The 27,466-nt window shown below is 47.6% G+C and overlaps 1 protein-coding gene across 1 annotated transcript in view; it reads left to right on the top strand.

The window, feature by feature from the left end:
• RIOK2 (RIO kinase 2) overlaps positions 1 to 12,372 on the top strand; it is a 317,145-nt gene extending 304,773 nt beyond the window's left edge. The window contains exon 10 of the mRNA XM_069625451.1: positions 12,094 to 12,372. Within this exon, the coding sequence (XP_069481552.1) occupies positions 12,094 to 12,255 (162 nt within the window). The 3' untranslated portion in view covers positions 12,256 to 12,372. The remainder of the gene's footprint in view (positions 1 to 12,093) is intronic.
• The last annotated feature ends 15,094 nt before the right edge of the window (positions 12,373 to 27,466 follow it).

The following is a 27,466-nucleotide window of genomic DNA, read 5'->3' as shown; positions in this document are numbered from 1 at the left end:
TACCGGGTGAAAGGTGTCACTTATGGAAAAGTATTTTCTGTGTCAGGGTCACTACCGGCTACATCCAGTGTATAGTTCTTTCAAATTTAGCAAGGGTTCTGTTCGCAAATCGCATTGTATGATATTCACATTGCATTGATAGGCCTTTCTCCCACTATACAGGTCTCTCAAATTTAGCACGGGTTCTGCTCCCGAATTGCATTGTATGATATTCAGATTGTATTGATAGGCCTCTCATCCCACTATACAGGTCTCTCAAATTTAGCAGGGGTTCTGCTACCGATTGCATTGATAGGCCTCTCTCCCACTATAAAGGTCTCTCAAATTTAGCAGGGGTTCTGTTCCTGAATTGCATTGTATGATATTCAGATTGCATTGCTAGGCCTCTCTCCCACTATACAGGTCTCTCAAATTTAGCAGGGGTTCTGTTCCTGAATTGCATTGTACGATATTCAGATTGCATTGATAGGCCTCTCTCCCACTATACAGGTCTCTCAAATTGAGCAGGGGTTCTGCTCCCGATTGCATTGATAGGCCTCTCTCCCACTATACAGGTCTCTCAAATTTAGCAGGGGTTCTGTTCCTGAATTGCATTGTATGATATTCAGATTGCATTGATACGCCTCTCTCCCACTATACAGGTCGCTCAAATTTTGCAGGGGTTCTGTTCCTGAATTGCATTGTATGATATTCAGATTGCATTGATGGGCCTCTCTCCCACTATACAGGTCTCTCAAATTTAGCAGGGGTTCTGTTCCTGAATCACATTGTATGATATTCAGATTGCATTGATAGGCCTCTCTCCCACTATACAGGTCTCTCAAATTTAGCAGCGGTTCTTCCCCCAAAATTTCATTATAAGGATTACTGTAGAGTAACACTACGATTAGGGGCTCACGCCTCATAAAACACAGGGAGTCCTATCTGCGGCCTCAAAGTCACTTAGATAAGTAGATTTCCTTAAACTCACATAGCTGGCTCACCGCAGGAAATCGCATCCAGGAAGACGGGCAGTAAGGATAGCCACCGAAAACGCCCAACCTCACACCCCTAACCACCTCCACTACCCCTCTCAAGACAGCGACTGAACGAGTCGGCAACACCGGCCGGATAGACCAACAACAGTTAAATCCCAAACTAGTAGCGGACAACCCCCCACACCCAGTACTACACCACAAGACAACCAGACCAAAGCAAAACCAACTCAGCATCAACAAACAAATAAAGGAATAACAGCTCTCAATCTTAAAAAATGCTGCGCAAACAACCCCTATGGAGGGAAAGAAAAAGAACAGAAAGAACAAACACCGGAACAACAACAAAGAACCACAACTACAGAACACACCCCCACAAACAGGAACACAAATCGAACCAACAATGTGAGAAGGGGCAAATCCCTCTACTTAACTCCATACCTCGCCGACAACTGGTCATCAAAACAAACCAACCCAACACTAGAACCAGCAACATCAAATAACCCAACACAACCACGCAGAAGAAGGATAAACAACACACGAAACAACAAAAACACGATTGATGCAATAACACCATAAATCACCAAAACAAGAGGAACATCCCATCGACACCCACAACTCCTGTAAGACGAACCCGATGAAAACAAAAATCCAAGACAGAACCTAGAAGAACTCTTCAACGACTCTGGCACCAATACCTCAACAAGAGATCGACCAGAAGACAACCCTGACAAGAAAGTCCAAACCAAACTACACCTCCAAAACCCACTGCAATCTAAACGCAAGATCCATGTCAAAACACTCAACAGAGATCTTCGACCTATTCGATGACAATGGCATTGACATCCTATTCATCACAGAAACATGGCTGGACGACAACTACATAATCACACTCCAAAGCTGCCTTCCAACCAACTTCAAATGCTGTCAAATAAACAGGAAAAACAAAAAAGGAGGAGGCATTGCAATAGCATTCAGAGAACACCTGGAAATAAAAACAGACGAACCGCTCAACATCATTAACTGTGAAACCATGGTTATACACCTAACAACGAGACCAAAAACCAACATCACATTCATCCTGGTGTACAGACCTCCGACATACGATGCAACCTTCGTCGACAACTTCATAGAAGCCATCACTACCATAGCCATCGACCACGAACATCTAATCATGCTGGGGGATTTCAACATCTGGTTTGAAGACCGTCACGCCAACTCCCCAAACTCACTGATTGGACAACTCACTAGGGGCAGGACACACCCTTGACGCAATCTTCGCCAAGGAAAAACTCATCACGACACCACTGATACAAATACTGTGGAGCGACAATCTCATCATCCCATTCGTAATAACTCCGCCAACTCAAGTCTACATCCAAACCCCTAAACTCAAAACCATCACAAAAAGAAACTGGAAACGCGTCAAAGAAAGCAACTTATTCGAACAACTGGAGATGACCAAACCCTCAACTGCAGAACTAGAGCTAGCTGACCTAGACGGGGAAAGCGGAGCTACTAGACAAATGGATTGCAGACACAATTGACAAGATCACCCAGGAAAAACCGTTCACCCCATAAAAAAAGAGCAACAGCAAAATGGTTCATCTCACTACTAAGCTCCATCAAAAAAGAAAACAAAAAGGTGGAATGGAATGGAGGAAAGAATACAACCCAGAAAAAAAAAAAACTCTTCCAGAAATAAATCCTCACATACAAAAAGGAAATTCAAAAGGCAAAGAGAAGGCATTATGGTGACAGAATCGCCAATGCCACCAACACACAAAATGAAATGTTCAACATCATTACAGAGATGAGAAACCCACCAGGCTGCGACAACACCCCAACCCCCTCAGAGAAACTATGCAACGACCTGGCAGACCACTTCAAGAAAAAAAATCAACGACATCCGAAAAACCATACAAAACAGACAAACCAACCGCAACACACAACTAAACGAACCCAACACAGAACCACAGCACAAACTCCAAATCTTTCCTGAAATATCAGCAGAGGCATTCGCCTTGTTGGTAAAACACAGCAACAAAGCAGGATCACTGATGGACTCCTGCGCACCGGACATCTTCAAATCAATCCTCGTACAAGGAACGCCAGCAGAATATTACAGAAACCTTCTAAATCTATCACTAGCAACAGGAACGGTACCAAGGACCTTTAAATCAGCGTATATCAAACCACTTTTAAAAAACACAAGTGGTGACGTAGAAGACTTCTCTAATTACAAGCAGATTTCAAACATTCCCTACCCAGCGAAACTCCTAGAAACCTAAGTATACAAACTAACCGAAGAACACGTAGAAAAACACCACCTCCAAGACCAAGCTCAAGTCGGCTTCAGACCCGCAAGAGAAACAGAAGCCGCACTACTATCCATCTGGGACGACCTAAAAACTAACGCAGACTCGAACATAACCTCGGCCCTTATTCTGCTCGACCTCTCTGCAGCCTTCAACACAGTTAGCCATGACACCCTAACCAAAAGACTAGAAGACATAGGCATAACAGACACAGCACTACTCTGGACTAAATCATTCCTAACAGACAGAACAGAAACCGTATGGATTAAACCCTTCAAATTCACCCCACGAGCTAACGACTGTGGAGTGCAACAAGGATCCTCACTATCACCACTGTACTTCAACATCTACCAGACTCCAGTTATCAGAATCTTCAAAAAATACAACATTACATGCTACAACTTGGCAGACGATACTCAAATCATCTACAATATCGAAGACACGCAAGCCGACCACTCAGCCCTACTCGAGTGTCTAAAAGAAGTCTTCAACTGGATGAACGCCAACAACCTGAAAATCAACCCAGGAAAGACAGAAATTATGATCATATCCAAAGACCAAGAGAATGAAACCGCCATCCGGTGGCCAACGGAATTGGGAACCGCACCATCACCATCTAAGGTAGTAACAAATCTGGAAGTCCTGATGGACAACACCCTAACCTTAGAACCACAAAGAAATGCAACAGTCAAATGTTTTTTCCTCCTCCACACAGCAGAAGAAGCCTACCTTTCCTCTCCTTCACACACAAAACACTCACAATTGTCGCCCTCATCATGTCAAGAATCGACTATGCAAACAGCCTCTACCTCGGAACACCAGAATACCTCTTGAAGAAACTACAACGGATCCAAAATGCAGCAGCCAGAATACTCCTCAAACTATCCAGAAGAGACCACATCTATCCTGCCCTGCCCTAAAAAACACTACACTGGCTCCCAGTCAAACATCGGATCACCTTCAAAAACAATGTGCATAACGCACAGGGCAATCAGTGGACAAGGAGCAAAATTCCTACAAAAAAAATAACAAATCTACAAGCCAACAAGACTCTTCAGGTCAAGCAACGAAATCCGTCTGGAACCAAAAACCTACCTTAAGAAAAAACTTGGAGGCACCTCCTTCTACCACTTAGCCGAAAAAGCCTGGAACAACACCCCAAAAGAAATAAGAAACACCAAAGATCACCTAAAATTCAGGACATTACTAAAAACCTGGCTCAACAACACCACTGACACAAACTGAAAACCGAAACAACAGAAAGAAAAAGAATGACTAAACTTAGGAGGAAACTGACAACACCCAGAACCGACTAAGAAACTCCCACCACAACTAGACAGGCAACGCCAAGTCAAATAAATCAACAAACCCAACCAACTTGAGCCAACTTCCTCATTCACCCATAATTTCCATCAAGCTCCACACTGTTATAGAGTTTCTATATGTTAGCAATCACCACACTCGAACTGAGCTGTGGACTTTAGCAGGTACAACGGCCGTATGAGTAGAAAAGGATGCCAGGTAAGGCTCATGATTATGAAGTAAGTTGATGGAATGGGAGGTCAGATTTGTACAGAACAGTAGGAATACTGGACAAGCCCAGATCAGAACAGAGGCGCAGAAATGCCCCCACACCCAACGTAGGGCGATTACGCAAACCCAGCGCCTCACTTTGAGACAGAAATGCCAACTAACCAATCCACTAACAATTTCCTCCTCTGCTTACACCTCTCAAACTCCAAACCAAACACAACCACAAACCTACAGCACAACAAACCGCACAAACTTCACTACATTGCAACAACAAAACAAAAACACACATAGACTCGCACAACAGTACATGATGACTACCGGCCGCAAACACCCCAGGCCCAGTTTGGGTCATAATGTTAATGTTAAGGACATTTGTAACGCGCACTATCACCACCGGAACTGTATTTTGGAACATTTGGAGCGTAGGAGTCTTGTTAAAATTACATAGAAATTTGATGGTGCAAAATTGCCAGTGAATTTGATTTTTCATCCACTCCTTATTCGGAAGAAAGAGCCCCTCACAAAGCTGGTTGGCCACATGGTTGAAATATGCAGCAGCTGTAGGTGCACTAATGTTCTGCTGTTGCTGCCGTATTTGAGTTTGACTGTTTGTGCAAAACTTCATTCAGGAAACGTGGTGGCAACTTTCAAGTGCTTTTCATGATGTTCTAGGATTTACTTATCACATCATTTATGTAGACCAGGCATGGACATCCTGCTCCTCTATAAAATGCTTAGTATCTTGTCTATCTCAAACATGTATTTGTCTGTCATACCTTTTCACACAAACTGCGCCTGAGCTTTTCTTTTAATAATGAAATGCCTGTGTAACTTGCTTAAGAAAGATATTTTCGTTTAGAAGTGCTAATATTTGGCCACGGAAAGGGATATGCAAGTATTATACTGTGCCACAAGGTGGCGATATTTAGCTTCAAGAATTTCTTTACTTGCTTGCATGATCCATTTTCCCAACACTGCATATGAAAACTATTCGTCCTTCGAAAATGGATAACAAGGTGAGGGCTGTGCCCAACATTCTGGTGAGGGCTGTGTAACCATCAAAAATAATTGTAGAACAGTTTGTTACCCAAAAGGAAAGACCAAACTCTCTTGTAGTCCGCTTAGCAGGGGGGAGGTAGGCTAGGTGAGAGGTACAATTAATCCCAATATCACAGCATAAGAATACACCACACTGTTCACAATTATAATACCTATGTTAGGAAAAGTAAGCATTCCAATGAGTAAGTACACACAACAGAGCATAATGTAGTTTTAAGAACAGCAAATGGTCACTTAAGACCTATTGTGCACTGTATGTAAACCCCATACCTGGTACAGCAAAACAAAAGATGTCCTGACTGGAAGGTTTAGAATTAATCTTGACCTCTGGCATTGCATCCAGACTATCGTTCTTCACCTGCCAAGCCATTACAAAAGGGGAAAGACCATGTGTAAATCAGGCTTGGTCCCACCCCAAAAGGGGCAGGCCAGCCTGAACTGCCTGGTCATATCCCTTCAGCACTACACAACAAGCATCCCCAAACATGTGTGGGCCTCATCAGTGAGGAGTAGCTTGCGCCTCTAGGACCCCCAGGCACTTTGCTTGTAGTGCCTGGGACCTGACTACTGTTGGGACGTGTGTGCAGCGTGCAGCGCCCTTACTCCGTGTTCTCTCAAGTACCGTCTTCACCGATGAAGGGAGATTTTGAACACTTTGCTGCCCGGGCACCTGAAGGACTTTGTCCCCAAAGCATTGCGGCACAACAAGTTTAGTCACCTCTTGAATAAAGCATCCCAGCACAATGGTTCCTTGCCAGGGTCACCGTCTGGGGGTATCGCTACATATTATCCCCACCAAAAATATCGGCGTATATATATGGTCGTCTGGAACGGCCATAGGCGATATTTTTAGGGGGGGGGGGTAATTTCTGGGGTTTTTAGGAGCGGGGGTTGCTGGGGTGTCCCCAGCTCCTTTGAAATAATGCAGAGGTGTCCCCCGCAGGTTACATGCCTTAATAGCGCCGCAAAAATATGGCAATATTTTTGTATGGCGATATTTTTGCGGGGATATTAACACATGGAGCCCATCTGGGAGGGGCCCTTCAGGCTCTACCAGAGGTAGGACCGAGGCCATGAGGGCTACTGGCAAACGTGCCGAGGGGCTCATGTCTTCTTTGAGCGCATCGACTACCAGTGCTTGCACTGAGGGTGAAGGGCCTACCAGAGCCATCTCCCAAGTTGAGGGTCAGCGCCAGAGTACAGGCACTCATTCGACTGAGGGTACCACACCTTTCAGAGTCCAATCCGAGGTCCCAGGGGCTCGGTCAGGGCCATCCCGTTTGGAGACCCCAAGCATTCCTCAACTTCCGGTGCGCAACCCCAAAATGGTGGCCAAGCACGTGGCACCACCTTCCAAGCCGGACTCGACACAAGAGGACACGACCATGCGCATTCTCCAGCTGGAACTGCCTGCGCCCCCAAGGTCGTCTTCCAAGAATGTAGCAGAACTAGCAAGGCTGGATCTGGTCCTGATGTTCAGCCCCAGGTGCCACAGTCTCCCTCGTCGGAGTGGGCCGTGTAGGGTGCCATCATTCCCTTTCCTGCCGGGTGGCAGGCATGCATGGGTTGATTGATCACCACAGGGATACCAGTTAGCTAGTAAACCATGGGGCAACCCTCTTAAGGTCCCCAAGGAGCAGAACCTTCCAGGCCGACAGATGGCGGGTTACCTTAAGGACTCTATCTGGGATGTGGTGCCCCAGATGCTGCCCCCCCCAAGTCTCCCCCACTGGGCCCCTCCACAGCCTCTGGCTGCCCTGGTCTCGGATCCCACGGCCTTGCCTCCACTGCCGCCTCTGGCTCCCATTCCTCCACAGCAGGCTCCCATGCCTCCTCTTTAGGTGATCAGCGGGATCACATTCCCTCCCATGCCCCAGAGGACACTGATGACGGCTCTGATGAGTCTTAAGCTTCTGCCTCAGTTATGGCTTTCCATGATCGGCTTCAAGAGCTGGTGGATTATCTGGGGCTTCCTGAAACAAGCAGGCTCAGCAGGAGTGCTGGTCAAGGTTTTGGCTCTCCAATCAGCCAGTACGTCCGGCATCCCTCTTCAAAAGGATGTCCTTTCAGTCCCCACAAACGTCTGGGAGAAGCCGTGTGCCAATTTGCAACTGAACAAGCGACTTGATGGTTGTTTTCAGCAGATGGAGAATGATCCAGTGCTGCTCTCTAAGCACCCCCAGCCACGACGGCAGCCTCTTTATACTCCTTAGCTTTTGCGGTCCTCATCTTCTGCGACCAATTGCCTCTCCAAAGAGGACAAATTACCGGAGTCCTTTGGCAGGAAGGTTTACCTTAATGCTGGGCTACACCTTCGGCAAGCAAACGTGGATGTGCTTCTGTCGGCCACTAATCGGAAGCTGTGGAGGGAGATCAGCGATTTTCTTCCTGATCTTCTCCCAGAAAGACAAGCACTGTTCAGAGGCCAGAACTGTTACGCAGGGCCTGATGGAGTCTGCTTACCCCATATATTATCCCACTGTCGGTCAAGTGGCACAGCGAGTAGAGCGCTCGCTTTGACATCTGTGCAGAGCCTGCTAATGCAGGTTCGAATCCCGGCAGGGCCAAACTCAGCCTTTCATCCTTCCGAGGTCGATAAATGAGCACCACACACTGTGGGTAATAATAAGTAGCGCTCAGTTACCTGAGGGTTTGTAGCGCTATAAAAAAGCGAAATTATTATTAAATTATTAATTTTATTATTATTATTATTATATTCGCACACCCAGCATGGTAATGTGTGTGTGGGTGCAGATGCGGAGGACTGCGTGTATGCACACCATCAGGTCCACCACTGACGTTCAGGAGCGGATCCTTGACCTCCCCTTTGAGGGCTCGGATCTGTTTCAGTAGTCGACAGATGATGAAGAAAACTTCGACCCAGACTGCCAAGTCCTTCGCCATTTTAACCAAGCCCTGGCAAAAATCCCCAGGGCAGGTCTGAACATTAGCCTTGGTCGGAGGTTCGGGGGTTTCAGGAGAAAAACACCCGGCAGCCGACAGGTCACCCAGTACATAGAGACGAAAGCAGCCATGCACCACCAGGGGCTTTTTTCACTTCCCCTCCTCTGCCCCTGCCTCGGACGGAAAGAAACAATGAAGTTATGAGAGGGAACCACAGCTCTCCTGTTGGAGGCCGCCTGACTTTGCAAATTGAGGCATGGACGCGCATGTTATCAAATCCTTGGCTCCTTTCCATAGTTTCTCCTGGGTCGAGTCTCCCCCTTCCTTCCTTCCTCCCTTCCCTGTTAACCGCCCTACTGTGGGAGATACTGACGCTGTTGGACATGCAAGCAGTGGAGCCAGTTCCCCTCCCACCGCCGTACCCAGGAGATGGGCTCTGGTTTCTATTTAAGAATATTTTTGGTACCCAAAAACTACCAGGCGGGTTGGATCTCTTTTTCCTCAATCTGTCCCTACCCCTGAAACGCTTAAAGATGATCACACTCTCCCAGAATGCGGAGTCAATATGCGCAGGAGACTAGATGTGTTCCCTAAAAGATGCGGATCGCCACATCCCCACCTTTCCCCCGCACAGACAGTTTCTGCGGTTCACTATCATGTCACACCATTTTCACTGCAAGGCCTCAGTTCTGCCCCCTCCCACGCCCTCACTGCCGTCTTCACCAAGTTTGACAGCTGTGGCAAGCCTCCTCACCTGGACGACTGGTTGGTGAGGTCCAGTTCCTGTGGTCAGGGGGGGCCTCCATTCATGCCAGAGGCTGGCGAATGTGCTCTTCCAGTTAGGGCCCAGCTAATCCCATCTCAATCCCTACAGTTCCTGGGAGTTAGGTGGGATACAAGGCGGTGCACCACTTTCTTTTCAACTCCTCGATGTCAGTGTGGTGGTTTCAGCACCTGCTGGGCCTACTGGCTTCGTGTTTCTTTACCATTCCACATGCCAGGCTCAAGATGAGGTGGCTCCAGCTGCACTTGGCGGTTTTCGTGGGACTAGGAAACGGGTTCACAGTCACAGACTGTTCATTCCTTATTCTATTCACCCGGACCTACAGTGGGGGCTTCTCGACATCAGTGTGGCGGGGGATGCCCAGTTTGCTCCGCCTGAGCCCTCTCTGGTAGTGACCACAGACTCGTCGCTCCCGGCTGAGGGGGCAACATTAACGGCATATTCCATTCATGGTTTGTAGTCCATGGAGGGGGACAGCTCTTGCATCAATCTTCTGGAGCTCAAGACAGTGAGCTTGGCTCTCCAGGCTTTTCTTCCTCTGATAGGAGGCAGAACGGTGCATGTTAGGACCGACAATTCGACAACAATGTTCTATCTGAGCAAGCGGGGGAACCAGTTCAAGGGCACTCTGCATGGAGGCGGTGTGGATCTGGGAATGGGCTCTGTCTCAGGACATCTGGATCAGAGCAGTTCATCTCTCAGGCGACAGCAATGCGGAAGCAGACAGGTTGAGCCAGCTGGTCTCCAACACTTACGAATGCGAACTGGACAGCAACGTCCTGGATCCTTTTTTCTCTGGCGTGGCATGCTGCATGGTGACCTCTTTGGATCGCAGGACAACCACAAGGGCTCCCTGTTCGCATCATGGGCAGGACATGGCTTGTGGTCCCTGGGGGAATGCAATCCAGCTCTCTTGGGACAACTTCAATGGCTATGCCTGTTTAGGATCCGAATATGGTGCTTACTGCGCTCCAGTGCAAGCCATTTGAACCATTGGCCTCAGTGAACCTTAAGTGGGTAACACTGAAGACTGATTTGCTGGTGGCGTTCACTTCGGCGCAGAGGATTAGCGAGCTGCAGGCTCGGTCTGCGTGTGAGCCGTATACAGTCTTTCACCAGGACAAGTAGTCCTTCGCACCCATCTTAAATTTCTGCCGAAAGTGGTCTCTCCCTTCCACCTGAATCAGATTTGCCTACGGGTCTTGTCTCCCAATCCTCAGACGCGGAATTGTCTCTGCATTCCCTGCATCTGCAGAGGGTGCATACAATCTATCTCTCACGGAAGAAGCAGCTAAGGAGGATAGAAGCTCTGTTTGTCACATTTGGGGGCACGGTACCTGGAACTCGAGCATTTTAAGTGTCCATTGCCCAATGGATGGTTCTTATTGACAAGATTCTGAACCATCACTATTCTAGCAGGATTAGTGTGAAAACTGAAGAAGTCATCTCAGCATCCACGACATGGGTTTCTGGAAGGCTCTTGTAGTATTTCAGTAACTCTTTTGTAAAGCCAGCCATGAAGTCAGACTCAACCTGAAGAGAGGTGGTGCTTGTATAGCACTGTATCCTCGGACACGGAATTACTACCACTGTATCTAACGATCTCTCTCTGAGTGGTCTTACATTCTGTGTTCTCATATTTTGAGCATTCCCATCCACTTCCGCAATCTCAATATCACGTGGCCTAGTAAGATCTTTGTCTTCCCTCTGTTCGCTCTCCCTTGCCTCATCGCGCCTTGAAACAATTGTGTATAGGCGCGCTATGAATACCATATCATATCCCTCCGTCCTCTTGAAAAGATTGTCTTAAAATGTTCCTTTCAATGTCGCATCATCCAGTGGTATTGTATGGTTGTCAGGCAGGGTTTATTATAGCATGAAAATATTTTCCTAAACAGGATCCACATGGTATCTCTTCTCCCATGTACTTTAAGGGATTATGAGTCGAACTGACAAAAAGCAGCAGATGCCCAAACAGTCATGATAGTTGTTTGATCTCGGCTTACTCTTTTGAAGCTTGTGATCCCATGTTCCCTGCACCATCAACATTTTGCTTCAGGATCTGTTCCCAATAAAAAATATCATGCACAGAAGGGACCTGTTACTTTTAACAGGTGCTCGCAAATGTGACTTGTCTCGTCAGTACCCACAGGCATCTGCCATTCTTTGCTTAACACTAGCGCATTGTGAATTGTTTTTAAACCGACTTCAGCGTATTGACTGTGGGAGATACTGACGCTGTTGCACATGCAAGCAGTGGAGCCAGTTCCCCTCCCACCCCCGTACCCAGGAGATGGGCTCTGGTTTCACACGTTCATCTTAAGTAATAAGATGAACGTGTTACTACTGAATTTACTTAAGGAATCACGAGGCCCTCCCGCTGTCACAGGTAATTAACAGTGATCCAACATAGACACATTGCTACCCTATATTCAGCTCTGTAGGATGTATAAGGTCCTTAAATTGTTGACTGATTTTATTAAGCGTACCATTTAAGGTTTTATACGTTTTTGTTTTTCAGGAACTGGTGAAACAAAAGATTAAACGTCAAATTACCAAGCAACAAAAAGCTTCACATAAGCGGCGATTACAGAAAGGAGAGGCAAATGTGTACACAAAAGAGCGTCGTGAAAATATGCAGGATATTAAATGGAGTGTGGATGCTGCTAGCTTTTGGGGATAGACTCTATTTGCTGTATCGGAGAGATCTATTTGGCTCATATAATACATGGATTTTTCTGTAAATCAAATCTATTTATATACACTGATAACCAAATAAAGCTTCTCGCTTGATTTAAAATCAGTCCTTGTGATTTTTTCCCGTTACTGATCAATTGCATTTTGTACAGTTTGCAAATCTGCATTCAATGTTACCATGCGGAAACAGCTTGGAGGTATTACGTATTTTTGAAACAATGTTTCTTGGTGGTTGCTACTTATAATGTCTACTCTTTGAGATAATATGATTCGGAACCTTGTCGCTCCCGACATGCCTCAGTTCAGGCAAACTAAATGCAAAGATGGTCGCATTAAGGTTAACAGTATATCAGTCTGCCACCCTATTGAACCGACACGCCCCGAATATGAAATATGGTTGCTGATTGCATTCTTTTAGGCATATAAGCTACGATTTGCATTGCAAATGTTTCGTGCACACTAGTAACAAGTTTCAAGCAGACAGTTAATTGTCTGCCTGTTCTAGACCATCTGCAAGAGAAAGAATTACAGTGCTTAACTTTGTTACTGGGCGAACAAATTCAATTAATTTTAAGATTTTGTACTGTGCCCATGTTACAGAATGCAATTAATTGGTCACAATTATTGTTCAGGTAAGAGGATTGAAACCTTTAGAGATGAAGTCTACATCTTTTAATTGGGCTTCATTGTGTTTTTACAAACTTGCCTCCATTTCTGATTTTCACAGCAACAGAAGAAAAGCAATATATATATATTTCTGAGGCTTGTGGATCTGCTTAGAATAACATGATTTGTATAAACCGACATCTAGTGATTGGTGCAGAGTATTACATGATTTATTCTAGATTTCAAAAAGGAATGTCAACTGAGTGTTTCTGTAATACCATCCCTACCATAACGTGTATTGTTTTGTTTCCACCATCGGGTTGCTCGCACTTCGCAGAGTTCTTAGTTATCATAGTTTGTTGCTCGTGAGCGAGCATTTAGGGTTAGCAAATAATATCCAGATTAGTAATACTTCAAATTGCCTTCTTTGCAAGAACACTAGATGGTACCGGCTGACTTTAGGCAGCAGCTTTGCACGCTGCTCTCGAGGGTTTCGGAGATTCGGCGCGCGACACCCCACAACTTTTCTGGCTTCTGTATGACGAAGCCTGAAAAGTAGGTAGAGTGGGCGGAAACACTTTACACCTTAGAGGAGAATGTCTCCATGCGTTCCTGCATAATATGTATCGTCTCAGTGTTCACCAGGGTTAACATGGAGAAAACTCCTTTTAAATGTTGTCTCACATCTAACCGGAAGTTTCCCTGGCAGGATAAGTGCAACACGTGTAACCATGGTCTTTCTAGAGACCCCACCAAGAGGCCAAATGTCGAGCATGTAATCTCTTCAAACCAAAGACGCTTAAAGATCGACAATCAAAATGCGGGTTGGCCAAAGCGTTGCAAGCATAGGCATTAACTGAATACCCTGCCGTCACAGAGGTTCCGAGGCTGAGCAGGACAGTCTTGGTTTCATTAGTTGTGACGAGGAGATACAGCTCTGAATGGCAGGCATCATGATCTATTATGGAGACTTCCCCTGGTGACAAGGCCAAACATATGAAGCATACGAACGGGGTCGGTGCGGCACACAGTGTGCCATCACCAAGCAAACAGAAGCATATTGCTTCACAGAAACACCTAAAGCCCACGTCTGTCATTTCAACATATTTGTCGAAAGGCACATAGGTTTTTGTGGAACACGTAACATCAGCAAGCGGCTTGATGGCTCCAAAAACCGAGTGGTTGTCACAACGCATGTTCAGAGAACATCACACTTGCTGAGTGTGCCTGGCTCCACGCCGAAAATAGCTACACATAAACATAAATCGCATGCACTGAAACATCCAGTTTTGACGCTAGAAGTCACTGAAGTCAAGATACACAGGTTGCCCTTCCCCTTTAGTGGATACACTAAAGAAAAAGAAACCAGCACAAGGAAGTCAGGAGGAAGAAGTGGTTTTCCCACTGCAGGTCACTCCTTTTAGTGGTGCTTGGACAAAGGATAGGTTTGAGAAAACACTAGGTAAAATGGCTTTGTTAAATTGACCTTTTAGACAACCATCCTATAAAACGTAAATATGTTGTACAGGATGAGGACATTTCACTTAAAAACAGCTACGGTATATCCCACAAACACTTATGAGAGGAGCCCATAATTGAGTTGCGTGCAGATGAGGATGAAGTATTTGCAGAGGGAGACCCATGCACTGAGCCAGATGGCTAAACTGTCCCATCCCCAGACATCATGGATGACTCTATATCCTTATCACCCATTGATGATCACATTTTGTATAATCTTCTTAAAAAGCAACAGATGTTTTCATAATAGACACTCATGAGTCTGAAGAGGACACTGATTGTGTTGATGTCATGAAAAGCAAATGTCAATATATTCTGTTATTGCAATCTGTCATGAGGAGATTAACACCGTCACTTTAATCTTCAGCTCTAGCCAAAACTGTTAATTCATACTTTAAGATGCAGTTTAAACCAGCACCTACATACCTTCTATCGGAGGGTATCTCAAACGCGATTCTCGAGGGGTTACTTCTACACATAAAAGAAGTGGGACTCCCTTAGCCACATCCAAAGCACCTCCTGAAAAAGAGAATTAAAGGAGTTATGCCTTAAGGAAAAAGTTGTTAACATCAGCTGCTTTCCAAATTTGTATTGCCAATAGTTCAACTCTTATGTCAAGTTTTAATAGAGCACAATGGTATCATATAGAGGGCCTTGTGAGCAGTGTCCATGAGCCCCTTATGTATGAAATACTTCAGAAGGACAAACACACGGCTAACACCATCATCCAGAACACTATTGATGCTGACGAAAATGCTGATAGAATGGTTGCAAAGGGCACCGTAATTAAATGACACGTGTGGCTAGGAAATTCTGGGTTTATTTATTTGTTTTTATATTTGTAAAGCACCCAGTTACATGAAACAAGCTTAGATGAATAAGTAAGTATTGCGACAAATTAAATGAAACAAAACTTAACGTGAAAGAAGTGCATATTGACAAAAGATGAGGGGGAAAAGCTGTTGCACTCTGTTACATAACAGAAACGCTTAGCAGATACAAAGTACATATTGGCATAGGTAAGAAAGAGATAGCTAATGCTCTGTTTTAAGCGAAGAGCCACATTTTTAGGGCCGTATGGAAGGTCCAGTAGGAGGTTTCTGCTCTCAAGGAGGTCGGTAGGGTGTTCCACTGGTGAGCTGCTATCGAGGGAAAGCTTACTGCACTGCCCTTGGCTCTCTTGATTTTGGGGCAGATGAGTCTATGCTGGTAGGTAGATCTGATTGGTCTAGCAGAGTTCGTTCTCTGAATTTTGTGGACTAAGTAGGGTGGGGCATGGTTACTCAAACATTCGTATGTAATCGAAAGTGTTTTGAAGGTGATCCTTACTCTTACGTCCTGTCTCCTTTCCTCCATACTGCATGGGTGTCCTTCGCTAGGAGACAGAACCTTTTTCACCAGAAAAAACCTTCCCCCTGCACTCCTCTGATTCTGACCACCAGAGCCACTCCCCAATCACCTTTTCCGTGTCGACGGGAACAGGCCGATTTCACCAGCGCTCTTGGGTTTGGCTTCGGCCATGTAATACCACGCGCTCTTCCCCGGATACTTTCTTCTATCTTTTTTTACTTCTTTTATCATTCAGGTACTCGGTCCTGTGGCGCCACACTCCTCCCTGGCACATGTCGACTTCAGCGGGCTTAAGCAGGTGTCCAGCCTGCGAGGGGCTCTTCCCTACACCAGATCCCCACACTCTTTTCCTCCGCTGCCTTGGCCCCGACCACAGATGGGAGGGTTGCACCGCGTGCGACACACATTCTTTGCGTGCTTTGAAGAACAGACTAGCTAGGTGGAGGGAGCTCTTCGAGAAGTCACCTCCAGAGGACTTGAAGGACTTTGTCAGACATAAGTCAAGGCGCAAGGGAGGGCCACTCTTTTCCAGCGCATCCCACATGGGTGACTCCTTTCCATGGAAACGCCCAGACGGAAGGAACCTCTCAGGTTCTCGCACCAGCATGGGTACCAAGAGTAGTTCAGCTACCGGCCGAGGGGTCTGTAGATCCTTCCAGAGACAGTGTTGAGAGACCGCAAGGTTCTTTTAATGCGTGTACACCTGAGGGGCTACACCTTTGTACCGGCAACATGTCTGAGGAGGTGCCTGCACGCGGCACTACTGACGACTCTGGCGAGGGCTGAGGTGCAGTGTAGGTCTCATGCTCCATCGCCAAGAGTCCTGGAGGAGGCCGGGCCCAGTGAGCCAAGCACCACGACTTTGGCACATGGCATACAGCTCGACAAGATGGCCGCCACGCCAGACAAGATGGCCTCTCGTCCGATACCTCCCCGAGGAATGGAGCAGGTGGGAGAAAGAGTTCCAAGGTGGGACTGGTGTTAACAAGGTATGTGGCCTACAGCTTATCAGCAGCGCAAGGCAGGTTTACCCCACAAACGGCTAGACAGAGTACGCACCGGCCTCAGCAGCCGCCCGCTACCCTGTCAATATCGTTAGGGATGTAATCAGTGTAATCGGGGACATTCTCCTCCAGCCCCTCCGCCTATAGTCATTCCTCCTATGGCCCGAGTACCGCAGGCCCCGGTGCAGCCCCTGCTGCCCATGCCGGGTACTCTTCGATTCTGGCTCCGGTCTCCACACCTCAGCCCTCAGCGCTAGCACCCCTCCACCTGCTCCAGACCAGCCGGACGCTCTGGTGGATACAGACGAGGAAGAAGACCCCGACACACCATCGTCAGCCAAGGCCTTCGACTCGCAGATCTGGCAGAGTACTTGGGCCTTCCTCAACCTGAAGTTGAACATCCGTAGGCGGGGGTACTTGCAGAGTTCCTCACTCTACGCCCGCGGCTAGAACGGGGATCCTGATGCAGAAGGGCGTTGTCGCCTTGGCCAAAAAGTGGTGGCTTAAGCCCCATTCGGCCCAGCCTGTCAATCTGCGCCTGGATGCCAAGTATAGGCAAATGGAGAGGCATCCACTCTTTCTGTCGGCCCACCGTCAACCACTCTCTTAGGTGATTGCTGCGGCGTCATTCTATTCAAAACAGCAGTCGTCATCGGCCACCTCGTCCTCTACGCTGCTAGGCAAAGAGGAGAAGATCTTGGAGGCATACAGGAAGAAGCTTTATTCCAACGCTTCACTGCATCTTCGTCAATCTAACACGGATGCCATGTTGTCGGCAGTTACGAGGCTTTGGCGGGAAATAGCTGACTTCCTTCCAGAACCTCTGGTGCAGAGCCAGTCACGTTTCAATGCAGGACTGGCAGAAGCTAAAATGGTGACGCAAGACATCATGGAGTCCACCGTGGCCCACATTGACACCTCAGGCCGGGCCATATGCATTGCCACGGACAAGAGAAGGTCTGCCTGGCTTCGGACTACTAAATTTAACCCAGACGTCCAGGAACGCATATTGGACCTTCCTTTCGAGGGGGGAGACCTCTTTCACTCCACCACGGATGAGGAGTTAGATAAAAAGAAACAGTTTGCAAACTGCGAAGTCTTTATCTATCCTTACGAAGGCCATGCCAAAGGCGTACGCCCAGTCACATCAACGACAAGAGGCGGACGTTAGGAGGGTTCCACGGCTTCCAAGAACGGAGGTCCAGACAGCCTGATCATTCGCTAAGTCAACACCGGCGCAAACAACAAAAGGGGGTGTGGGGAAAGGGCTTTTTTAAGTCCCCTCCTCCGCAACAGCCTCAGAGGGAAAGAAGGCATGACACGTCCCTTCGGATCCACGTGTCTCCAGTGGGAGGCAGGCTTGCCCTTCATGCAGTTTTGGCGTCAGAAGTTTGTGGACCCCTGGATCCTCTCGGTAGTGTCAATGGGGTACCGCCTACTGATCTCTTCCTCTCCCTCCTCCCCTGCACTCCCATTGATTGGGCAGCAACTGTGTTGGCGGAAGTTCGGTCGCTCATTGAGAGCCAGGCCGTGGAAGAAGTCCCAGCCTCCCAGCGAGAATCGAGCTTATATTCCAGGATTTTCACCATGCAAAAGAAGAACCAGGCTGGCCTGAGAGTTGTGTTGGACCTTTCCACCCTCAACCTCTCCCTCCCTCTTTAAAAATTCAAGATGGTTACACCAGCACTGATCGCGGAGACATTGTACAGGGGAGACTCGATGTGCTCCCTGGATGTGAACGACGCTTATCTACGCGTCCCTATTTGGCAGCTGCATCGTTCGTTCCTACGATTCAGGATCATGAGCTGCCACTTCCAATACTGCTACCCTTCGGCCTCAATTCAGCCTCCAGGGTATTCACAAGGCTCATGAATGCAGTGGCTGCCCTCCTCAGGTTGCAGGGCCACCACGTCTACCCGTACCTGGACAACTGGCTCGTCTGGGCGAGATCTACGGAGGCGGTTCATCACCCTTCCTCCACCCTTATGATCACACTCCATGTGCCAGGGTTTTCGGTCAACCTCAAGAAGTCTCAGCTGCAGCCTACGCAGAACCTGACCTTTCTGGGCCTCAAATGGGACACCCGCTTCGAGAGAGTTTTCCCCCCTGAGGACAAGGTCACTGCCATCAAGAGGGCCACTACTCACTTCCTCACCCGAGAAGTGACCTTGGCCTGGTGGTACCAACACTTTTAGGCATCATGGCAGCGGTCCTACTGGCCGTACCCTACACGAGACTCAAGACGAGGAGATTGCAGCTGCACTTCGTAGCCTCATGGAATTGGGAGTGGGGCTCCCAAGCGGAGCTGATCATCATCATTACACCCTTCTCTACACTTGGACCTCACATGGTGGTCCAAGGACTGCAACCTTTCCGGCAGCCAGCCCCGCAGGTCACCATTAATAGGGATTCCTCCCTGGAAGGCTGGGGGGGCCACTTTGGACAACCACAGTGTCCAGAGTCTGGACCCTGCAGGAGCAGAGTCGCATATCAACTGGCTGGAGCTGAAAGCCATCTGTCTAGCTCTCAAAGCTGTCCTTCTGCTCATTGGGGGCAAGGTCGTCCTCATCCAGACAACTCGACCAGCATGTACTATGTCAACAAGCAGGGTGGTACCAGGTCCCCCCCCATTGTGCAACCTAGCCGTCAGCATGTGGGACTGGGCCCTGGAGAACATCATCTACCTGAAGGCCATCCACCTTCCGCGGGAGTCCAACCTGGAAGTGAACCGACTCAGCAGACTAGGAGCAGACAATAACGAGTGACAATTGAACGATCAGCTGCTGCTGGAGATCTTCAGCAGATGGGGGCATCCTTAGGTGTATCTGTTTGCCTGCTGGGACAACAGGAAGTGCCAGCGGCTTGCATCCTGGCAGGGGCAGGGCCCCGGCTCCCTGGGCGACACCTTCCAGATTCAGTGGAGCGCCATGAAAGTGTATACCTTCCCTCCTACACCCCCTGATGAACAGGGTGATCTGCAAGATAAAGGAATCGCGTCACCTCCGCATCATTTTGATAATTCTGTGGTGACCCGTGAGACCGTGGTTCTCGGAGCTGCTCAGCCTCTCGGACAAGCCTCCCATTCACCTGCCGCTGGGCCCAGCTCATCTCCTGGCGCAACAGGGGGGCAGGGTCATCCACCCCGCCCCACAGAAGTTAGCCCTTGCAGCGTGGTTCCTGAGCAGGTCACGCTGAAACACCTGGGTCTATCACAGGCTAACCTAGAAATCATTCAGGACGCTAGACGCAAGGCTACTAGGAGCCAGTACAGGAGTAAATGGTCTAGGTTCTGTCACTGGGCCAACTCTAAGGAGATCGACCCCCTTACGTGCACATTAGATGATGTACTCTCCTTCTCTGCACACCTTGCCCACTCAGGCGGATACATGCCGCACCTTTTCTGGCATCCTTAGGGGCCTAAAGAAATTCCGAGGAGGAAGTCTTCTCCTCTTCCAACCCGGTGGTCAAGCAATTTTTGGCGGCCCTCGCCAGGCTCTTTCCTCCCCCTCAAGAAACCACACCCCATGTGGAACCTCAATATAGTGTTGGGCGCCTTGGCGCACAAACCATTGGCGCCAATGACATCTGCGGACATCAGGCTGGTCACCATTAAAACAGCTCTGTTGGTGGGTCTTACCTCTGCTCCCACAGTCACCGAGATCCAAGTGCTGGTAGCTTCAGCACCCTATACTACTTTTCACAAGGATAAGGTGGTCCTGAGGACACACCCTGCGTTCCTACCCAAGGTACCCTCTGCTTTCCATCTAAACGAGGAGATATTCTTACCTATGTTTTTTGCTGACCCTAAAGACGATGCTCAGAGGCTATTGCACTGTCTGGATGTCAGACGAGCTCTGACATTCTATCTAAACAGGACCAAGGGCTTCCGCAAGTTGGACGCTCTGTTGTCACCTTCGGCAGGTCAAGACCGGGTTATCAGGCATCCAAGGCCTCTATAGCAAGGTGCATGCTTTCGGCCATCAAGGAGGCCTATGAGGGGCAGCATAAAACACTTCCAGCTAAAATGCACACCCACGCTGTCAGAGCCAAGACCATGGCCATCGCATTCCAGTGGAAGGTCATGAGCAGGGCGGCCACCTGGGCCACCCCCTTGGCTTTCTGTAAGCACTACTGTTTGGACTCCAGCTCTAAGTCAGATGCGGCTTTCAGATAGGCAGTTCTAAGGAACCAGTTTTCTTAAGGAGGATCTCCTCTCCACCCTCGGGCTACACTTGTAATCACCCATGCAGTTTGGAGAAAAGGGGACAGAACGCAAGAGTAATTAATAGTTACTCACCTTAGTGACTAACGTACTCTTAGTCCATGGTCCCCTTTTCCCCATACATTTCCACCATCCTCCCCCCTAATAATACTGATGTCATTAGGCAATGTTAAATATTGTCGCTGTGTCAATGGCGACTGAGGAGTGGTGCCGGTGGGCTGAGTCAGGGGAGCGCTTGCTCCCTGGGCCACGCCTCTAAATTTAAAGGGGAAGAAGGTTGTTTCTGGTGGAAAAAGGTTCCGTCTCCCGTCCCTAGCAAGGGACGCCCATGCAGCATGGAGGAAAGGGGACAATGGACTAAGAGTATGTTAGTCACTACGGTGAGTAACTATTCATTTGATTGGGAGCCAGTGGGCATTTTTCCTAGCAGCTGAAATGTGGTCTCTTCTCAGGATATTCAAGGCCGCTCTGAGGGTGTTATTTTGAATTGTCTGCATTTTGTTTATGTTCTGTTTAGAGGTACCGGCATACAGAACGTTACAGTAGTCAAGTCTAGAGCTTGTGATGCCTCTGGCAATGGTGAGGCAGTTCTGTGGTGCGAGGAATTGTCTGGCGGCGGTGAAGAGCTGGGCCGTGTAGGCTGCCAATGAGGCAACAGCACTTTTGTTTGGTAAGGGAGAGGGCAGAGTCGAGGTGGACGCCCAACGTTTTTACCGAGTCTGAGACTGGGATGAGAATTCCATCCATGGTAAAGGAGGAGTATTGTGAACTGAGCTTCGGTAGACGAGCAGGTGAGCCTGTGAGGAGGATCTCTGTTTTTTCATCCTTGAGACAGAGGTGGTTTTGTGGCCATCCAGGTTTGGATGGTGGAGAAGATGATGTTGATGGTGTGGGAATCTTCTACGTAGGAACCTGACAGTGGGATGAGGATTTGTGTCTCATCGGCATAATTGTTGTATGCTGTGCCAATGCCATCAAGAATGTCAAAAAGTTGTTTAGTGAAAATGTTATATCTAGATGGCGAGACGCAGGAACCTTGGGGTGGGGGATGCTGCAAGGAATGGATATGGGTGGAGCGTTTGCTGTGTCTGCAAAATCTCTCATGGTTCTACCATTGAGGAAGGAGGCCATCCAGGCCGTGGCATTTTCTGAGAAGTTGGCTGAGGTGGTGGCAAAGGGTGGTGTGGTCGACCAAGTCAAAGGCGGCTGAAAGATCGAGGCGGAGGAGCATGGCTGGTTTGCCCTCATCTCTGAGCGAGTCTTTCTGGATTTTCAGATCAAGAAGGGCAGATTCTGTACAGTGCCCTAGGTGGAATCCAGAAATGTTGGATGCCTAAAATGTGGTTTGTTTCAAAGTAGTCTTGAATCTGGTTGATGGATGCTCTAACTAGAATCTTGAGCAGAGACTCCAGCCACACTGCTAAACATGCCTGTGAAGGACAATGTCTTCTTCTGCAAAGCAGTAGACCATGTTATCGAAACTGCAAGGAAAGAGCATGAAACACTTAAGAGATGGGGACACATTTCAAGTAAACCCTTTCAACAGACAGGTTCCAACCGCTGTAGTTTTTATAGGCAAAGCCACCCTATATCCTCATGCCAGTCTGGCTATACCGCAGGTGCAGGCTCCAGCTTGTGGTATACCAACCAGGGGCAATTGTCCACGTCTCAGTCTACGTTTCCCAGACAATTCAGTGGGAGATATGGAAGAGCTAGAGAACAAGCCACTCGAAGTTCGACCACACCCGCCAAACAATGACTCCCTGTTTCCGGTCCCCTCCCATACCACCCCAGTAGGCGATCAAATTACATTGTTCGCCCACATATGGGAAGGGATCACGTCAGACTAGTGGGTGTTGTCAACTCTAAAACACAGGTATTGCAAGGAATTCCGAGAAAAAAAAGTGTGATCATCCACCAAGACTCATGAAAATACTGTTAGACATCAACAGATTCTGCAAGCGGAAGTAGAGTGTGATGATTCACAGGATTTCTTCACTTCTCCCCAGAGGGGAGCCCTTCCATGTGAGGTTAGGGAGGTGATCCCACTAAGCAACATTCCCCCTACGGGTGGCTGAAAGTGAGACCTCACAGGCTGTCTGTTACTACAATACCTCCAAGAATCCATCTATCTCCATCCACTGTGTGGTCCTCAAATGGCACTGAGACCGTATGAGCAAGGGCTCTGCGGAGCCGCGTGAGGAAGAAGGTAGAAGCGAACAACCAAAGCGGTTGTACCAGAAACTGGAACCTGGCCTGACGGGAAGAACCAGTGACACATACCCAATTCAAAAGAGGTTGCCGGAACGAACGGCGGGAGACCGGGTGTGCGTCACGATGGAAAGAGAGTGAAGAGATAACCAAGTGACTAATCATACTCGTCCCAGTACAAGTGACTATTATCAAGAGAGTGAAGACTACCAAGGGATTAATTATACTTGTCCCAAAATAAGTGAATATTTTCAAGAAAGATTACCAAGGGACCAATCATCCTCACCCCAATACAAGTGTATATTATCAAGGGATGAAATATTACCAAGTGACTAATGTACATCGTCCCAGTACCAGTGAATATTATTAGAGAGTGAAGATTCCAGTGTATGTCAATATTAGAAAGAGAATAGAGACTGTCAATGGACCAGTCAGACCTGTCCCACTAAAGAGGAATATGATAAACCCAGTAAAGAAAGCCATCCAGGGCATTTCCAAAAAAAATATAGATTCTGAAAGGTTCAAAGAGTATCGCACCAAAAGCTTGTAAATAAAAAGGATAATGTGCTATTAGTGCACATTCGGCTTGGTAAAAGAAAAACATAGCCAATAATGCCAAATAAGATAAGCGGGGGTGTCCCCATCATACATCAAATGTAAAGCGGGGGACAAAAAGGCACATTCGGAAAAGAATGAGTCACAAAATGCAAGTAGGATGGTTTGGGATGGAGAACAGACTGTTGATTTGGACAATCTCACTGATGACAAGCACTATAGTTCGTTTTGTAATGGGTAAGGCAAACACATTATTACTAGGGAGAGATGAGTCTTTTATTTATTGTTCGAATAAACAAACCTTTAGAAATGCCACCTATTGATCCGTCTCCTTCTGCCCTACCACAAGAGACACTACTAGAAAAGGGAGTCATAGAACCTGTCCCACCATCAGTGGTAAACAAGGGTATTTATTCTGTGTATTTCCTTTTTACAAAGAAAGACTAAAACCCAGTGCTCGACCACAGACCAAGAAACAGTTATGTCAAACCACAGAAGTTGAGAATGATAACATTGCAGGATGTCATCCCATTGCTCAAAAGGGAGACTTCAAGGCAACACTGGATATGAAAGATGCATACTTTCATATTTCAATGCTGCCAGCGCATTGAAAATATCAAAGGTTCGATGTAGGTTTGGCGCACTACCAATTCAAGGTGCTTCACTTTGGGATTGCATCAGCTGCCTAGGGTATTCACAATGATACTAGCAGTAGTAGTGGCACATCTGTGCAGAGAAAGTATACCAGGGTACCCTTATCTGGACAAGCGACTTGTAATGGGAGAGAAACACTGGAAATATGTCCGTAAAATATAATGGATCTTTTGCATAAATTGGGCTTTTCTATCAACAAAAAGAAGCCAAGCCTAATAACCAGTCCAGCAAAAGCAGTTCCTAGGGGCAGTACTTAGAGGGTCCAAAACATTCTAAAGCATATGTCTTGTTATGAACCCTGTCATCAGAAAACAGTGAGGAAGGTAATTTGGCTATTCAGCATGATGGCTTGATTCATCTTCATAGTGCCTCATGCAAGGCTACACATGCGTCCAGCGCAACATTGGTTAGCAAAACAATGGATGCCGGCGAAAGGCAATTGGGGTGATCTAGTTGGAAATTTCGCAAACATTGGTGTAAGTGTTTCAGTGGTGGGCAAAGGAGAGCATGTTAAAAGGAAAAACCTGTGTCAACCTGCCAACACACACAAAAATCACAACAGGCGCATCAATCTCAGAATGGGGAGCCCATTGTCTCCAGCATACAGCTCAGGACATGTGGATACAAACACTTTCCAAAAAGCAGATTTAATGTTCATAAATTGGTAGCAGTTTACAAAACACTACAAGCTTTGCAACATCACTTAAATAATGTACTGATTATAACAGACAGCACAACCACCATTTTTTACATCAACAGACAGGGCAGGAATCACTCCCTTAATCTGTCCATACTGGCACAAATTTGGAAATGGAGCTTCCAAAGTGGAATACATCTCCTATCTCAATGTGTTTCAGGGGAACACAACTGCCTAGCTGACACTAAGCAGAAACACAGATCAACCCTCAGAACATGAGTGGGAGTTACATTCAGACATGCTAAACAACATTTTCACGTGGGGGCAACTAGACAGAAATTTTGCATTTTCTTTTGTGGCAAACCAGTCTAAATTACGCCTCCAGTTTCCTGCACGACTGTGGAGTGCCACAAGGATCCTCACTATCACGACTGTACTACGACATCTACAAGACTCCGGTTATCAGAATCTTCAAAAAGTACAACATCACATGCTACAACTACGCAGATGATACTCAAATCATCTACAAAATCAAAGACGCCCAAGCCGATCATTCAACCATAATAGAGTGTCTAAAAGAAGTCTTCAACTGGATGACTACCAACAACCTGAAAATCAACCCATGAAAGACAGAAATCATGATCATATCGAAAGACTAAGGGAACAAAACCGCCATTGCGTGGCCAACGGAAATGGGAACTGCACCATCACCATCTAAGGTAGCACAAAATCTGATGGACAACACCCTAACCTTAGAACCACAAATAAATGCAACAGTAAAGAAATGCTTTTTCCTCCACATGGCAAGAAGAATCCTATCTTTCCTCTCCTTCACGCACAAAACACTCACTATCGTCACCCTCATCATGTCAAAAATCGACTATGCAAACAGCCTCTATCTTGGAATACCAGAATACCTCCTGAAGAAACTACAACGGGTCCAAAATACAGCAGCCAGACTACTCCTCAAACTATCAAGAAGAGAACACATCACTCCCTCCCTAAAGACACTACACTGGCTCCCAGTAAAACATTGCATCACCTTCAAAACAATGTGCATAACGCACAGGACAATCAGTGGACAAGGAGCAGAATTCCCACAAAAGAAAATAACAATCTACAAGCCAACAAGACTCCACAGGTCCAGCAACGAAATCCGCTTGGAACCAAAACCATACCTCAAGAAAGAACTTGGAGGCACCTCCTTCTACCACTTAGCCGCAAAAACCTAGAACAACATCCCAAAAGAAATAAGAAACACCAAAGATCACCTAAAATTTAGGAAATCACTAAAAACCTGGCTCTTCAACACCATAGACTCAAACTGAAACCCGAAAAGGAAAAGAAAAAGAGATGACTAAACTGGAGTGGACACGGACAACTCCCAGAATCCACTAGGAAGCACCCACGCCACCTGGATGAGTGACACTGGGTAGAACACAGGCGACACCCAGGGAGACGAAGTGAACAACCCCACCCTAATCCCACCCTACACCCACATTCGCCCCTTAGTTGCCACCCGGTACCACAGTGTTGTAGAATTGTCGGGATATTAGCAATCACCACATTAGCTGAGCTGTAGACATCGACAAGTGCACTGGCCGTATGAGTGGGAAGGGAAGACAGGGCTGTAAGGGAGGCTGGGCGAGGCGGGGACCAGATGTGAAAGGGACCTTGAAGGCCGGACGGACCCATATCAGGAAAGAGGCACAGGGATGCTCCCGAACCCCATCTGGAGAGATTACAGAAGCCCAGCGCCTCAATTCAGGATAGATATGCCAACTGCTAACCAATTGCACGAACAATTTCCCCCCCTCTGCATACACCTCTCAAACTCCAAACCAAACACAACCACAAACCTACAGCACAACAAACCGCACAAACTTCACTACATTGCAACAACAAAACAAAACACCTAGGCCCTCATTACGAGTTTGGCGGTAACCATGCCGCTATTGGTGGCATGGTTGCCGCCGAAATCGCGTCGGGGTCCGGGTCCTCGGAATGAGGGCTTACCGGGCCATTCCGAGTTCGGAAGGCCTGGTAATTCCTCCCTCCAAGGACCCGGACACGGTCCTTCCCCATTCCCATTTCAGCCCTCATAGGGCTGAATGGGAGAGGGAGCAAACAACGGGCCATTACGAGATGGCTTGTTGTTTGCTCCCTCTTCCCCTAGCGGGACCCGGTAAGCACGCCTGGTTTTCCCAGGCATGCTTACTGTGTCCCGCGAGGGGAACTCGTAATGCGGCGGTACGGAGTGAACGGCGCCGGCACCTTTTACGGCACCGTTCACTCTGTACCGCCAGGGTCGTAATGTGGCCCATAGACTCGCACAACAGTACACGACGACTCCCGGCCGCAAACACCCCAGGCCCAGCCAACGGACCCACCGGGCTGAGGCCGCCAACAGCACATCACTGCTCTCTTGCACTTTTCCAGC

The sequence above is a fragment of the Ambystoma mexicanum genome, chromosome 6p (genome assembly GCF_040938575.1).
Source record: "Ambystoma mexicanum isolate Mex_15411 chromosome 6p, UKY_AmexF1_1, whole genome shotgun sequence".
Taxonomy (NCBI): domain Eukaryota; kingdom Metazoa; phylum Chordata; class Amphibia; order Caudata; family Ambystomatidae; genus Ambystoma; species Ambystoma mexicanum.
The sequence above is the reverse complement of the archived record's forward strand: the minus strand, read 5'-3'. Positions and strand labels throughout refer to the sequence as shown.